Here is a 14,937-nt window from a genome sequence, read left to right as displayed (position 1 = left end):
TGCATTTCTGGATCCTGCAGTTGATGCTTAGCATATGTCGCTGTTCTTTTTCTTCCTCCTATTATGGTGTTCTTCATCACACAATTGGCTTCTGCAATTTGCTTGATGCTCAGCAGATGTTTTCTTTCTGCCAGGCCATTTTTTCCATCTCATTAACATAATAAACACACAACCGGAGGTCATCTTGGAGAGGTTGCTGCTACCTAAACTTTACAGAATACATCAGCTCATAAACTTAAAACCAAGATCAAGGTACAAGCCCCATTAGTTCCCAATTAATTGGGTGGCAGATGGACAGGTTTGAGGTTGAGATTATATATTTTATATGTATAGAGGGAGAGAGAGAGTGATAGAGAGATACGCACACACATACATTTACAGTACATATATTTGACAGATTACATTAATCAAAATTAAGTTGTGCATTTTAATCCATTCTTCTTTATCAATCAATGCTAGTCAGACATACAAGTAAGTTTATGTTTTTTATTTTTTAATTATCAAGTCTGAAGATGGATATGAATTTATAAAACAAATCATCCATTCACCACAAGAGGGCAGCAGTAAAATCACTGTATAGGCACAATGGGGGCTCTTTGAAATTCCTTGTGTGTACAAATTCCTTCTCATACTTTATTACAATAAAAAGATATACAGCAGACATATATAGAAAACACAGTGGAGTTTTTCCATCATAAAAGAAATTCTGCACAAACAATCCATTTGTATTCCAGGTCTTACCCACATCTGCCACTATGAATCACATAACGGAGCATTTGGGTGCTCATTTTCAGTCGCCAGTCTCTACAGTTGATTTAATATTAGTCTTCAATGAAGACACAGGAAACCCAGGTAACCCAAAGGCCATTTAAGTCAGACCACCGGTAACCACTTCCTCAATCTAGCTTGTCCACGATTCTAAAATGTAGTGGCCCAACTTATGGCAGTTGGCTTCATTGTGTTTTAAGTCCATATTAAGACAGACATTTAGTCACACTGTTGTCGATTACGTCCAGTTCTCTTGCGGCGCTGGGCTTTGCTCGACTTACCACTCCGGTGTCTCTGTGAACTTTTGGACATGTCAGATGGTGCCGATTTCCCAGTCCTCACTTTCAAGTTGGATTTCCCCTTCTTTTTCTTCTTTGTGCGGGCGTGCAGAGAGGCCATTAGTGATGAGATCCTTTATAGAGAAATGAAAAGCAAGACTAATGAAAATAATGTTATCCCATGTTTTTTCACAATAACATTTATTTTATCCAATAATATACATAGGTAAAATAGGACAAGGGCCATTCAGGCATAAAGGCAGCATATCATTTTTATATTCAGCACTGTGTTTCAATTCAATCCAGTCCAAACCAATTCAAGTTCATTACACCAAGAGGATAATTTGGATTGCCAGCAGATTATAGAGAGAAACCATGACATAACATTAAAAACAAATGAACAGACTCAGCCATCCAACATAAATAAACAGAAAACTATTTCTGGATTTTTCTCCGGCATCCAATACTGTCTTGCTTCAAATACTGATTGAGAAATTAAACCGTGTGAATGCTAACCCATGTACTGCACTGTGCACTCTGGATAAATCATTAAAGTAATAAATAAAGTTACAAATGTCATTCACTCCAATACTGAGACTACTCAAGGCTGAATTCTTTCTTCATTACTATTTATGCTCTATACTGAAGATGAGACACCTAAAAATGACCAATGTTCAGTTACCAAGAGCATGAAAGCTATTATTTCAACCAAGAGGACTATGTCGGAAATCTGTGCAATAAGAATTGTCTTTATGACATTCAGAGTAAGACCGAAGAAATTATATATGATTGTAAGAGGTAGAAATCTTTATGTTCACCGCTCACTGAGGAAGAAGGTAGGCATAGGGAAAAAATAGATAAGAAGAATTCATAATTAATTGTGGAATTACAGTATTTGAGGGTTCCTCTAGAATGCAAGAGTTTCTCTTGCATGATTTGGCTCAAAAATAAATCAGCACATCATCATCTCATAACAGGCTTAAGATTCAAGTTTGGTATTTTTCTGCCCAGCTGTTTTAACTCTAGACTGTCCTCAAGAACTGTGACACACAGACTCACACCCATCATCGCCCCAAAAACATTGAGATCTGTCAAAAACCGGAGACAGAATTTTTTGACGAATCTAAATCTTTTGCTCATCCGCCATAGACGACAGGTTATGGTTGGGGAAGGTGCAAAGAAAAAACATGTACTCTAAATGCAATCTGTGCTTATTTCTCCTTCTTAAGTTTAGACTATTTACAGTGGAAAAGGACCTCACCTTGTCCTTTTATTGCAGTGTAATCCAGTTTGTCATCTTTTACAGCTCCATTGCCTTGTTTTCTTGATCTGACAAATCAAAATCTAAAATGTTCCAGCAGGTTACCAGTCATCCAGTTGAAGTTACTGTAACTAATGTACATGAGCTGGTGTATGTCACAGAGCAATGCTGAAGAAACTGGAAATCATCTCCACTGATGACAGATATCCATTACATAAATAGCTTACCTTCAGTAAATCAGGGAGGAGAGCTTGAAAGATCCACACAAACTACTCCAGAAATTCCTTTCTTCCTAGTGACATATGGCTTTTAATAAGGGATATCAAGGATAATAAAAATTCTAGGAGTGTGGAGTCATTGCTATGTATTACTGCTTTAGATAAAAACTTACTGGAAAATTATTAGAAGCAGTTAAAGTAGTGTTGTTTCAAATGATGCAAATGTTTTTTGAAATTGTATAATTTTAGCCTTTAACTCTATGTTTTGTTTTTGTCTGTTAGCAGATGCTCCTGTGTAAACATGGCTACATAAAAACCTTGACCAAGGCTCCCTTTTACCCATAACTGGTCAAAAATGTCTGGATAGATTTGAAAATATGCACGTCACTCTGCACTTTGTATAAATGAATGAAGTGACATGGACTGGGAGCAAATCATTAGAAGATTACAGGCCATTCTCAGATCCACAAGTACAGCATTGCAAGGAGCCACCACTCAGCTTGTAAGCAACAGGCACAAGGACCCAAGTGCAGAAATGACATCCGTTCATTACAGGGCTTGCTCACGTGCGACCCGTTTGAAAAATCCACTTAACCATGAGAAGACCCTTTGACAAAAATGGATAATATGTACTACGAATTTGGCCCAAATTATTTTAGTTTGGGACAAGCACATGAAGCCAAGATTATGCCACTAGGAGAACAGTTTCACGTGTAATGTGAAGCCTTCTGCTTTAGAAACCATGGTTGACAGTTTAACAGCAGGGGGATTAGTTTGGCTTTAGTTCTTACTATTTGGAAACAAACATGGTTGTCACATAAAGAGGCTAATGTTCTTCCAGTCTGTCCACTTTGGCATGGCAACCCCAGCTGCCTACAAATCAGAGTTCTGCAATAAAAATTAAACAATTAAACAACTTACTTCTTGGAAAGGAGAGGATCTCCAGCTTTCTTAGGCACTGTACTGGATGGTTTCCAGTCTTCTTTATCTTTTCCTTTTTCTTCTTTGTCTTCTTCTTTGTCCTGTTCAGTCTAAAGGGATGAATTCACCAAATTAGCCATAAGGAGGGCTTCCAGTAGACTAACTATTGGGGTCAGGTACACACCATTCCAAATATCTACAAACTAACAAACCCACTTTAAATAATGTTGACCAAGCCTGGCAATCTGATATGTTGAGGTTTTTTAATGTACAATGCAGTGAACCTTCCATGTGAAACATGCTTGGTCACTGTGGGCCTGTTGAAACATCTGTACTACTTCAGCTGCTGATTTATTGACGACTTATAAAAATATGATGGTGAATTCTTTCTTATGATTTGACTTTTCCACCTGCACCTTTTTCACAATGAAAAAAATATTTCTGAGCGCTTGCAGTTAACTAAACTAATCATGGCACCGGCATAGATTAACACATGCAACTCAAGATTTCACTGTACATGTGACAATAACAACTCTATAAATGTATTGCACTACAAACAGAACAGTTAAAAAATTACGATAGCATTACCATCTGGTGGCCACTCTTACAAATTTACTAACTATACCTACGGATAATATCTAATACCACTGCATTTTACTGTACATGTACTGACAGCTTGGAAAAGTTTTTTCTTGCTAGTGATTTGTTATAGAATTCTTTGAACATGCTCATAAGACTACTACACTTTTTACTTTAATTACTTTTCTGCACAATCTTTATCAACCTTGGCAACAAACAATACTTATTTCTACAGCAAATTTTCATACACAAGAGTATAGCTAAAAGCTCTTTATAAGAAGTCAAAGAATAGCAACAAGAAAAAAAAAAAACTAAATTAGGTAAGAATAATAATGAATAACTAGTAAAAAAATAAAATAAATCAAAAGCGTAAATAACACAGATACATGATTAGTAATAGAGTACAGTCCTTATATACAATACTAGCCGTCCCCCGCTGCTTCACCTGAGTAGAAGTGAAACAGGTTTAGTGAGGAGGGCCCTGCTTGACTCCCCACACCTGATGTCATGCTACCCCTCACCTCGGCCCGCAGCCTCTGTCTCAGATTAGTGCTAATATATCACTCCTGCAAGTGAACTTAGCTCGATGAGAGAAGTCGCAAAATCAACCGGAATGTTCAAACAAAATCCAGAAAAAAGCCTGATCTAAATCCGTTAAGTAGTTCTCTCATTCGCTAGCTAAGCGGATGTATGATACGCCCCGAGGCTGGCACGTGAACGAGGAAGGTCCAGCCAACCCCCCGACCCATCTCCTCAGCCTGCTGTGTGTGTCTCGGAATCATGTAAATAAATTGGTACCGCAAATGAACTATGATACATAGTGTGATGAGAGAGGTCGCAAAATCAACCGGAATGTTCAAGAAAATTATAGAAAGAAAAAAAAAAAAAACAGATCTAAATCCGTTAAGTAGTTCTCTCGTGAAAAGCGGACAGACATACAGACAGACAGATATTGTATTCTATATATACAGATTGGATTGTAAGTCTCTAAAGATGAGTCAGATGACAAGGTCAGATGGCTGGGAGGACAGCAAAAACAAATAAACAAAAAAAACTAAATAAGCTGAAGACAAAAAAAATATGCAGGGGTTCCAAAAGCAAAATACCACTTAGTCCTCAACGGGCATACTACCTATAAGAGTGTATATGCTCTTGATGTCCGAAACTTGCACTCAGACCCACTTTCTTAAAAATCCTCCTCACCACTACCAAACATTATCCTACAGACAGCATGTTTGCAGTCTGCAAAAAGTTGAAAATGCATTTGTTTAACCGCAACACGAAACTCAGCAATGGCCTGTTGCATTAAAATACAAACACTGCACAACAAAATCTTGAGAGCCACCTGCAGAGACACTTGGAAACTGATCATTCTGCACTCCTGCTGTAGCAAGTGGGGCATTTCAGATTAACGACAGAAATAGGTACAGATGTTTACTTTTTAGGCAAATCCTTTAATCACAGCCACTTACAAGATCAGGATTCACTAAACTTGTTTACAAATGTTGTTCACAATTTGAAGCTAGGCAATAAAGTGATTTGGAATGAAACTGTAAATCTGATACACAAGCAACACAGCATACTTGAAGCTTAAAGGTCATCCCCGTAGCCACACTGTCACCTTTTTTCAAAAAAGAAGCTGAAAGCAAAATGCCACTTCAGGGATTTTATTTTTTCCAAAGCAAAAAGCTCATGGCAGGTGGCTCCTTTAACGCTGCACCTGAGAGTACTCCAGGTGGCTTGTTAGCGAGGTCTGGAAGCACTCCCGGGTGTGGAGGAAGGCCAACAAAGTAAAGCTCTGCAGCTCCCCTTGGCGGCACCCACAGAACCCAACAGGGCTGGGCTGAACTCCAACTACCATGGAGTCCTATGGGAATCCGAGGCACTGCTGCAACCCGGACAGGGGGGTCTGCCATCTAGCGCTCTGGGGCAGATAATGCCCTGAGCACGCTCTCTCCCTAGGTCCTTCCATTACGGAGGCAACCCAGCCATCTGTTACACCAAGAATTGCCCTCCAGTTGTAGAATTATCCTGAAAGTAGCTGGATCATAGTTTTTTTTTTTTTTTTTTTACTCTCAGATGAACTTACGTTATAATACTAATTGTATTCAGTACAAATAAACATTAAAATGTGTTGAGAAAATAATAAAAAAAAAAAAACACTGCTGCCATGTGTCTATCCTTTCTCACATCACATATATGGCACTCCTGTTTGATTACATAGGTTACCCGATTGCATGAACAAAATGCTTCCAAACATGAAATTCTTTCTCTCATCTAATAAATGTTAAATACTCTGCTGAATATATAATAAATAGAGGCAGTTTCTTGAGCATTCAAACAGCAGCCTCCAAAAATTTTATATACAGTGAGTTACTTAACATGGCTTGCCTGCAATGAAATTAATCAACTTCTGACCTGTAATGGACTGGCACCCCATACAGGGTGGGGTCCTGCACTGAGTGCAATACTGTAGGGATGGGTGCCAAACTCCCACAATCGTGAAAAGGATTAAGTGGGTTTAAGAGTGTTATGTTGTCTCTGTGAGATAAGAAAGTAAGGAGTGCGCAGCTGCAGGCTTGTCTTAGAGATCACTTTTTAAACAACTACATAAAGAAGGCAGTATTTTCTACTATAAATGTAGGCATAGTAAAAAGAAAAAAATACCAGTAGCCCATGTCTAACAATGTACTAACACCTCTAGGTTTAACAAAAGTGGCTCTTACCTCATTGGCTCCCAGTGTGAACCAGTTTGGTCCAGTAAGGTCAAGATCACTAACAGTTGTTACAGTCACTGTGTGGTTAGGATGGTCATACTGTACAGATTCGGTTGTTGCTGTAACAAGCTGGTCTAATTCACTTGCCTCCTCTGTGAAAAACAACATAGTGGCATAAAATACAATCAAAACTGTATCTTCATTTTACTTCAAGCATCAGTGACCCAAGTGCCACATCCATGGGTAAGTGTGCTGTGTACTGAAGTGGCATCCCACTCAGGGTTGGATCATCATTGCCAGCATGGCCCTTACTTGGAATAAGCATATTCAATGATGTATGAATGGGTGGATTATTAATTAGGAGCAGGGAAAGAAAAACATAAGCAATTACTCACAATGAGTACCTCTAATTAAGAAAACATAAATTGTGTTAAATCATATTGAACAAATGAACTCAAGCGAAGCAAAATAATTATGTACATTCTTAACTTACTATTGTATACTAAAATTATTAGTGACTTCAATAGGCAGCTTTATGAAAGTCTCCCACAATTAAAATGAAAACTCTTGATAATTATTGTCAATGCGGACAGAAGCAGAGGTAAGCATTTAATTAAATAATAGGTTTCATTGACTGAAATGCTGCATTCCACTATAGGTGTTAAGAAACTGAATGAGAGGCATATGCTAGGAGTCAATATAGAAATGCATGATGAAAGAGAAAAATAACATCATGACAATCATTATTAATCTGTTTTAAATAGTTATTACTTTTAATTTAAAGGTCTGCATGTTCACAACTGATAGGATTAATTAATTTTGCCTGGGTTATTAGTATTGTTGATGGATAATCTCTCTAAATAAGACACGTATTGTTAGGAAATAACATTTCACTGTTATAGTGTCACACCACGGACATCATTAACTTTAACCTACTTGGTGTTAACCAAGAGTGCCTCTCTGGATCATATCAGCTATTTCTCATGAGTAGCATTAAGTCCAAATAACACTCAGGACACAATTCTTATACCATCTAGTGGATAAAATAACACTATGCTGCAAAAAAATATTAATATGAATTTTGAAAACTATATGGTAACTCATCAATATTAATGAATGGAGTGGAGCTTTCAACTGAAAGACACAATGACATGTAAAAGAAAAGATGTAAAGCTAGTTTAAAACAAAGTAAAACTGAACCATTAGTTGAATCAAGTGATAGTAATGACTAGTGCTGGGCGGTATACCGGTTCATACCAAAAAACGTATTTTGTTTTTGCTATGATATGGATTTTTCTTATACTGCAACACCAGTTTAAGTAGCCTAAACAACGTTTGGAACGTGGAGCAGCGGGAAACTGTTTAAGGGGGGACCTTTTTCACTGTTGCACCGCTAAACACAAATGCATCGGAGTACATGCGTTAGTGGAGGTATTGTAAGGTGAAAATGGACAGAGAACATTCTGAAACTGAAACTGTAGCAGACAATAAAAGTTGAACATGACGACACAGAAGAACTGTTGCTGAAAAAAGGAGCTGTGTCTGTTGTCTGTAGATACTTTGGTTTTAAAAGGTCGGATGTGGACCATTATGCTCAAATGTGTGAATGCTGTTTCTATACTACTGGATAATACTGCAAGCCAAGTTGTACTAGTTTTATTTTTTTTTTTCAGTACCGTGTAGTGTACCTGGGTACTATGTAATAATGTGATGACATGTTGAATTTATTCTTGACATTTCTACTTTATTCTCGACGTTTATTTTGAGATTAAAGTCGACATATTGACTATTCTTGTAATTTGTCATTAAAGTAGAACATCGTAAACTAAACTTCATCTTAAAATGAATATTTAATTTACTAGATTTTCTCAAACCCCATCATAAGTTATGTAGCACATTAAAAGCTTTGTGTCAAGTGTTCCCCGAGCCATGTTAATCGCTACGTGCTTCTTAAACCGACTTCCTCTTGCACTAAGAGGAGGTGCAGGCAGCAATCTCCACACAGAATTAATAAAGTGGAAATGTCGACTTTTTTTTTCTTCACCGTGGCCCTAATACGCTTACATTATAAATGCAAGTTGCAGTTTTATTATTTATGTATATAGCTTAGCGTGAAGCAAGGTCCATATTAATGCAGTTTGCCTTAATGATGGTTCAGGTGGTAAAGATGTCATCACCAACTTTCACTTGTTTTATTTTATTTAAATTTGGTGAATACTGTGTAATGCACCTGGGTTTTGAACTCTTGGAAGTAACAGCATTATTACTGGAAGTTGCACTATTATTTATTAGTTTAAATATTATGCAGTTTAATGATGGCAAAGTTGTTTAAAAAGTCACTTTAATGTGTCAGTGGACAGAGATTGCTAACATTAACAAAGTGTAGTTGGTTTACAAAAATATTCCGTTTTTAAGATATGTTCAGTGCAATACAACTTTTGACAAGCACCTCTGGATATTTTACCAAGTCTAAATGCCTCTTTGGATGGTTGAAAATATGTTGTCAAAATTTTAGTTTAAGTTGTTTGCAAACTTTGTTCAATAAAAAGGCTCTATATTTTGACTGTGTCTGTCATGCAATGTGATTAATTCTCTTCATTAGTACCACCCCCTTGAAAACTATCACTTTATGGGGCCATGCAAACCTGTATAAAAACTTGTGTGCACATTAAAATATTTTTTTGTACAACGTACAATTCTCATTACACTGGAATAGGTTATTCTTAGCCAGTAATTGCAGTAGAAAATGTGGTTAACATCCACTTATGCATGGGGAAAAAATATCGTCCAATACCGTGAAACCGGTGTAACTTTGAAAAATACCATGAAACAGAATTTTGGTCATGCCGCCCAGCAATAGTAATGACAATGTGAATTTGTCATCCGACGTTGGCATTTTGTGGTGTACATATTGTTATAATGACACACTAAAAATTAAACCAACACAAAAGTACATGTTAATTAAATAAATAAAACCTATCACACAGTTGAAGGATCCATCATACCAAGAGCCTCTGTTCTTTCCTTCAGCATTTTCATGTATTCCTTGCACCGCTGCGATTAAAAAGAAGAGAAATATGAGAAACTTTCTTTTAGAAAAATCACAGCATGTACTATTGTTTGTCACGAAACAAACCTACCACTAAAATGAACTCTAGAAAATAGACATATGAGGGCAATACTTTGAAAACTGCCCACAAATGGGAGTTTCGTCCCAATGACAAGCCCACTTTGCCCAACATCCCCACCCCCACTAATACAACAAGGAGCAGTTGCCAAAGTATCACTATCATGAAGTGATAAAATTATGTATGTCTTCCAAGTTCTTTGAAGAAGACTGAAAAGAGCACTATTAAAAAAAAAACAAAACTCCCAGACCCCTGGCCCACAAACGATTTCACCTGATCACTTCACTGAAATCAGGGTCTATCTGTGAGAGTGCTCCACTGCTTTGCATTCACAATGATGACAACAGTCATGACATAAATTATATTAGACCATTGACCCAGCTTCACTTTTGAGTATAAAAAAAATGCAAAGAATTTCATGCCAGCATTTTACTACAGACACAGCACTGAGAGTCCCAACATGTAATTTAAGTTTACTCTGTTTTTAAGTCAGTAAACCCCCTTAGCCCACTACAGGGCTCAGAGCTCAGTGATGCCAATTACCACTCATAAGACCTAATATAAATGGATACCGTGCCCAGTCATGTATATATTTTTAGGTGCATACAGTGATTATTTATCCATCCCATTTTCTACCTTTCTGAGTCAGGGGTTAGGAGTCTGCACCAGCCACACCTGGCACAGCCCAAGAACATACTAATTATTTTTTAGTGGAAAAAACGTATATATTGGCTAAATTGCTTGAAAATCTGTTAGGCTAATTCTCGCATGCTCGTGTAGTGTCATGAACTCTCTGACCTGACCTCTTCTTTCATCTTCTTATGTTCCTCCTTCAGTTTTTGTTTGATCTCCTCGATGGCTGCCTTGCGCCTCTCCACCTTGCGCTTGTGAAAACCAGTTAGATACTCCCTGCCATGGATAACAGATGAGGAAAAAGATTAATGTGAGGAAGATAAAGAGGTGCCCACATACTCCAGTAACCGTCCACCACAAACTTCAGCCAAAGATTCTGTTACTGCTAATAAATGCCAATGGAGCCCAAATCAGCAACTCGTAGGATTTCCTGCCAGCACCTGGTACTGCACCATGGAGCACTCAATACACCTTGGGTTGTGAACATGACTGAGAGAATAAAACTGAAGAAAAAAAAAAAAAACCAAAGCTAACCTTTACAAGTATACATTTAACCGGCAGTTACAGACTGAAATCAAATGTATGTTTTTATTCGAAAATAGTAAGAATAAGTGCAGCTCACTTCTCAAAACGAACTCGTCTGGGATCGAACCCGTGAAGTTTTGATTACCAGTCAACAGTTGATACCGTTGCGCCACTGAAGCGGTCGTAGCAAATGAGTGTCAATGTCGCACCCTAACGCGGGTTCTTTTTCTGCAATTATATTCTTGAATAGAAGCGCACTTGTTCTGTTATATTTGTACCTTTTGTGAAAGTGTTCATTTGATATTTGGAATTCAGACTTAACACATTATACACTTCATGTCTACATTTTGTCAATTATTACTAAAACATGAAAAAACGTTTCTGTTTTAACGATGTCTTTACTGTACATAGATTGTTGTAGACATGGAACACACATGAAATGCATGTGTTCCTAATAATGATATAGTATTTATAAAAGGTGTCATTTTGCTTGACTTCTCACTCTATGCAACTGACACACAGGTAAACAGACTTGAGCTGAGAAAAATGTGCGGCAGTGGGGGATGTGACAGCAGGCTGCTTGCTGCTTATCGACACATTTACAGGACAAAGGACGCTGATGGAGAGGTGCGAAGCGATTTAAGGTGGGATGGATCTACAAGTTTTTTCGTAGGCTCTGGTAATTCTAGTGTTAAAACAATACCCAAGATTGATGACAAAAGAAAATGGGTCACCTTGAAATGAATGGTAATGGGGACTGAAAGTGACAGTGTACGATATAACAGACACTACAGAGTCAACTGAATCCTTTGAAGAATTAAACACAAGCAAGCTCCGCAGGCAACAAGTGCCAGGAATCCTGAAGTGAAGTGTCCAAAGAGGATCTTGAACTAAAGAATTTGAACAGGAACAAATTTAAGACGCCTTTAACAGCCAGTTTGACACCCATAAGCCAGGCAATGGCGGAAACAATAAAAGCAACAAAGCTCCAGGTGATTCTTCAACATCAGTGAAATTCAAGGTCCAAAACAGTGCCGGCAAAAACAACAACATAACATAATTAAATTGTAAGGAGATCAGACAAGAAGGGGGGTAAAAATGACTATCATCAAAACAGAGAAGAGAATAACTTGCGAGAGAGTGATGCTGTCATTTTTGAATGCTCAAGAGTCAAAATGATCAGAATCAACTCTACAGTATGCTTCACTAAGCAAATGAACCCAATATGAAATGCTGTTCAGTTGGCAGAAAAATACAAATTAAAACTAATAATCCGAATGTTTAGCAATCACTTAAACATGGCTGCTCTATCTCATTATAGAACATGTTCATACTTCCCGTCTTTAATCTAAATCAAGCCTCTAGACGACACGTCTTGTTGAGAGCGCCCATGTGCCGTAAATACTGTAGTAACTGCCTCTTCCTGGTTTCCTCTATTTTTGCGTATTCGTAACACTCGACATAGGTTTTGAACTAGATACAGACTGAATACAATACAAAAGACAACCCGAATAAACACAATACACAGTTTTTAAATTGTCACTACGATTTATTGAAGGAAAAATGTTCACCAACACCGAGATACGCATCGTCGCGATACAGGACTAGCACATTAGCAACACCAAAGCACGAATGAGTTGTTAAAACTGAAAATCACATTTTAAACGGTAAGAAATCTGACCCGTGTCTCCGAGAGAGTTGGTCTGGAGCATGCCCTGGCAGAACTGAGCACAGAGCCATCAAAGCCACACGAGGATAATCCACAATCACCAACTAACCCAAACTGCAAGTCTTTCTGGATATCTGAAGTAAAACGAGGCACCCAGAGGAAAGCCGGGGAGAGAACATGGAAACTGTGCATGAACAATGACCGACTGGATATGGACTCGCAGCCCCGTCACTTTTAGATAAACTAAGCATAACTAAAACTGACGTAACCGTGGGTTAACCCGTTAAGTCAGACAACCTTTCTACCAATAACTATACTGAAGATACATTTCTCTAACAATGCACAAACAAATGATAGCGTTTACTTGCTTCATGTCAGAGAAACTAAAAAAAATCTACTGGACGCTCCTAAACAAAATTATAAACACGTGGACAGTTGCGCAGATTACACTTTGCGGAAAAAAATACTCACTGGCGATCGGCATCGTTGAAAGTGATTTCCATTTTCTTCTTCCGTGGTTTATGTCCATTCTTCTGTTTAATTTTGCCCATTTTTTTTCTTCAACCTCCTGGACTAATTTCCACGCTTTCGGATCAGTTGAACGAGGGAGTAGGCACTCAGCAGCACTGTGAAGCTAGCTATTCAACTTCCGCCGCGTCCCACAGCATTTCGGTCCGATTTTACTGCAAACGTTTTTTCTGATTTCGGTTCCTCCTGTTTTGCGGAAAGGACGATATTAAAGGTACACATGTAATTACAAAAACGTTTAAAAAGCTAGAGCGATGTAACGCGGAAAAAGGACTCTGGCGGCTTTAAAGAACGAAGGTGTAGTCCGACTGGGTTATAAGTAAACACCCGTCTACCTTTTATTCCGCTCGTTGCTGCCCGGATCGCATTATGACACCGCTGTCTTTAGAGCCATTCTTCCAAATCGGTTGCAATGTTTAATAAGAATGATTTATTTTCAGGTTTTGCTGTAATGGCGTTTCAGTTTTTGTTAGGGTTTCATATTAATTGATCAGCTTCACCTCACATATTTTTACAAATCCATGAACAGTGATTGCACAGCCCATCGCACCAGGGCCGTCATAACCTCATTATAGGCCCCCCCCCAGCAAAGCAGTGAACTGGGGCCCCTACCTACACAACCACTCAGCAATTCATAACATACATAGATTAGCATGGGCCCCCGTGCAACTGCCCAGCGTGCCCATGTGTTAAGACAGCCCTGCATCACACAAATGAGTGAGAGAATGAGAAGTCTTTAGAGTGCGACCAGGCCAGGACTGGTACCTAAATCTCTATTTGGCCCACTTGGAGCTTTCTGTGACTAGAGTGGGCCCACTTCTTAATGTGCATAGGGGCCCCATGAAAACAAAAATGGAGGCTAAACACCATAAATAAATTATTATTATTATTATTATAAGGCTATCACACACATGATGCCCACACAAGACCACCAAGTTCAGCACAAACGTGGCCCATTCAATTTTTTTAAGTGAACTGGGATTTTTTCTGGGAGAGACCGTTTTCTTACGTCTGAACTGATTTGGAGCTTGGGTCCTCTCTGAAAACAAACGCAGAGGTAATTTTCTTTCTTGACTACACGACTTTAGTCCTGATGTTAACTATAAACTCATGGTAGGATGTGATAATTCAGCAGTGGTTTTACCTATAGATGTGCACTATAATAACGGACCAAAGTTTAACTAAACGTTTTGGACAAAGCAGTATTCACTCAAATGATTATCATTTCAAGTTGCTCTAACACTCGGACACAGCTGAGCTCTTCCAAGAACCTTAAATGCAATGTTACTAAATATCAGAGCATTAACCAGTAATGCATTTTAGTTTAACAGTCTTATCAGTGATAGGAAAGTAGACTTTATCTTGCACTGAGTGAAACAAGGCTGAGTATCGACAGTGTTGCTGTATCACTTCAGCATCACAGAATCCACTATGAATTCTTCATTGTACTAAAAATGCCTGAGGGTAATATGATACCATCTGACCAGGAGCAGACTGTGTCTCAAAACTGGACCTGGGCATCCTTCAATGAGTGAGGTGACAAGGTCGACCCACTTGGCTAATTATTCATTGTGATTTTCTTAAAATTTGTGATGAGTACTATTCATCATGAACATTAATTTCCCTGAGGCGCTGGAAAATGCTAAGCACACTGAACAATGAAGAGAATGGTTGTCTTTGTTGTATGACAACCGCCATCTATTCAAACTATC

General features: G+C 38.3%; 1 protein-coding gene across 1 annotated transcript; it reads right to left on the bottom strand.

Annotated features, from left to right (window-relative positions):
• Positions 1–606: 606 nt before the first annotated feature.
• nol12 (nucleolar protein 12) lies at positions 607–13,359 on the bottom strand. Its single transcript, XM_028815321.2, has 6 exons — positions 13,169–13,359; positions 10,674–10,779; positions 9,748–9,796; positions 6,752–6,894; positions 3,447–3,556; positions 607–1,180 (listed from the first exon to the last, which is right to left on the bottom strand). Exons 1-6 carry the CDS (start codon positions 13,246–13,248, stop codon positions 988–990), a joined length of 681 nt encoding a protein of 226 aa, XP_028671154.2. The 5' UTR covers positions 13,249–13,359; the 3' UTR covers positions 607–987.
• Between the last annotated feature and the right edge of the window lie 1,578 nt (positions 13,360–14,937).

Source organism: Erpetoichthys calabaricus, chromosome 12, assembly GCF_900747795.2.
Source record: "Erpetoichthys calabaricus chromosome 12, fErpCal1.3, whole genome shotgun sequence".
Lineage (NCBI taxonomy): Eukaryota > Metazoa > Chordata > Cladistia > Polypteriformes > Polypteridae > Erpetoichthys > Erpetoichthys calabaricus.
Note: the sequence above shows the minus strand (reverse complement) of the source record. Positions and strands in the feature narration are given on the sequence as shown.

Bases quoted from the DNA above. Each gene is read 5' to 3' on its own strand.
- nol12 (XM_028815321.2), bottom strand. From the start codon at position 13,248: ATGGGCAAAATTAAACAGAAGAATGGACATAAACCACGGAAGAAGAAA. The intron at 9,797-10,673 runs GTCAGGTCAGAG...TTTTAATCGCAG, and splicing joins ATAAGAAGATGAAAGAAGAG to CGGTGCAAGGAATACATGAA. The intron at 1,181-3,446 runs GTAAGTTGTTTA...TTCTCTATAAAG, and splicing joins GATCCTCTCCTTTCCAAGAA to GATCTCATCACTAATGGCCT.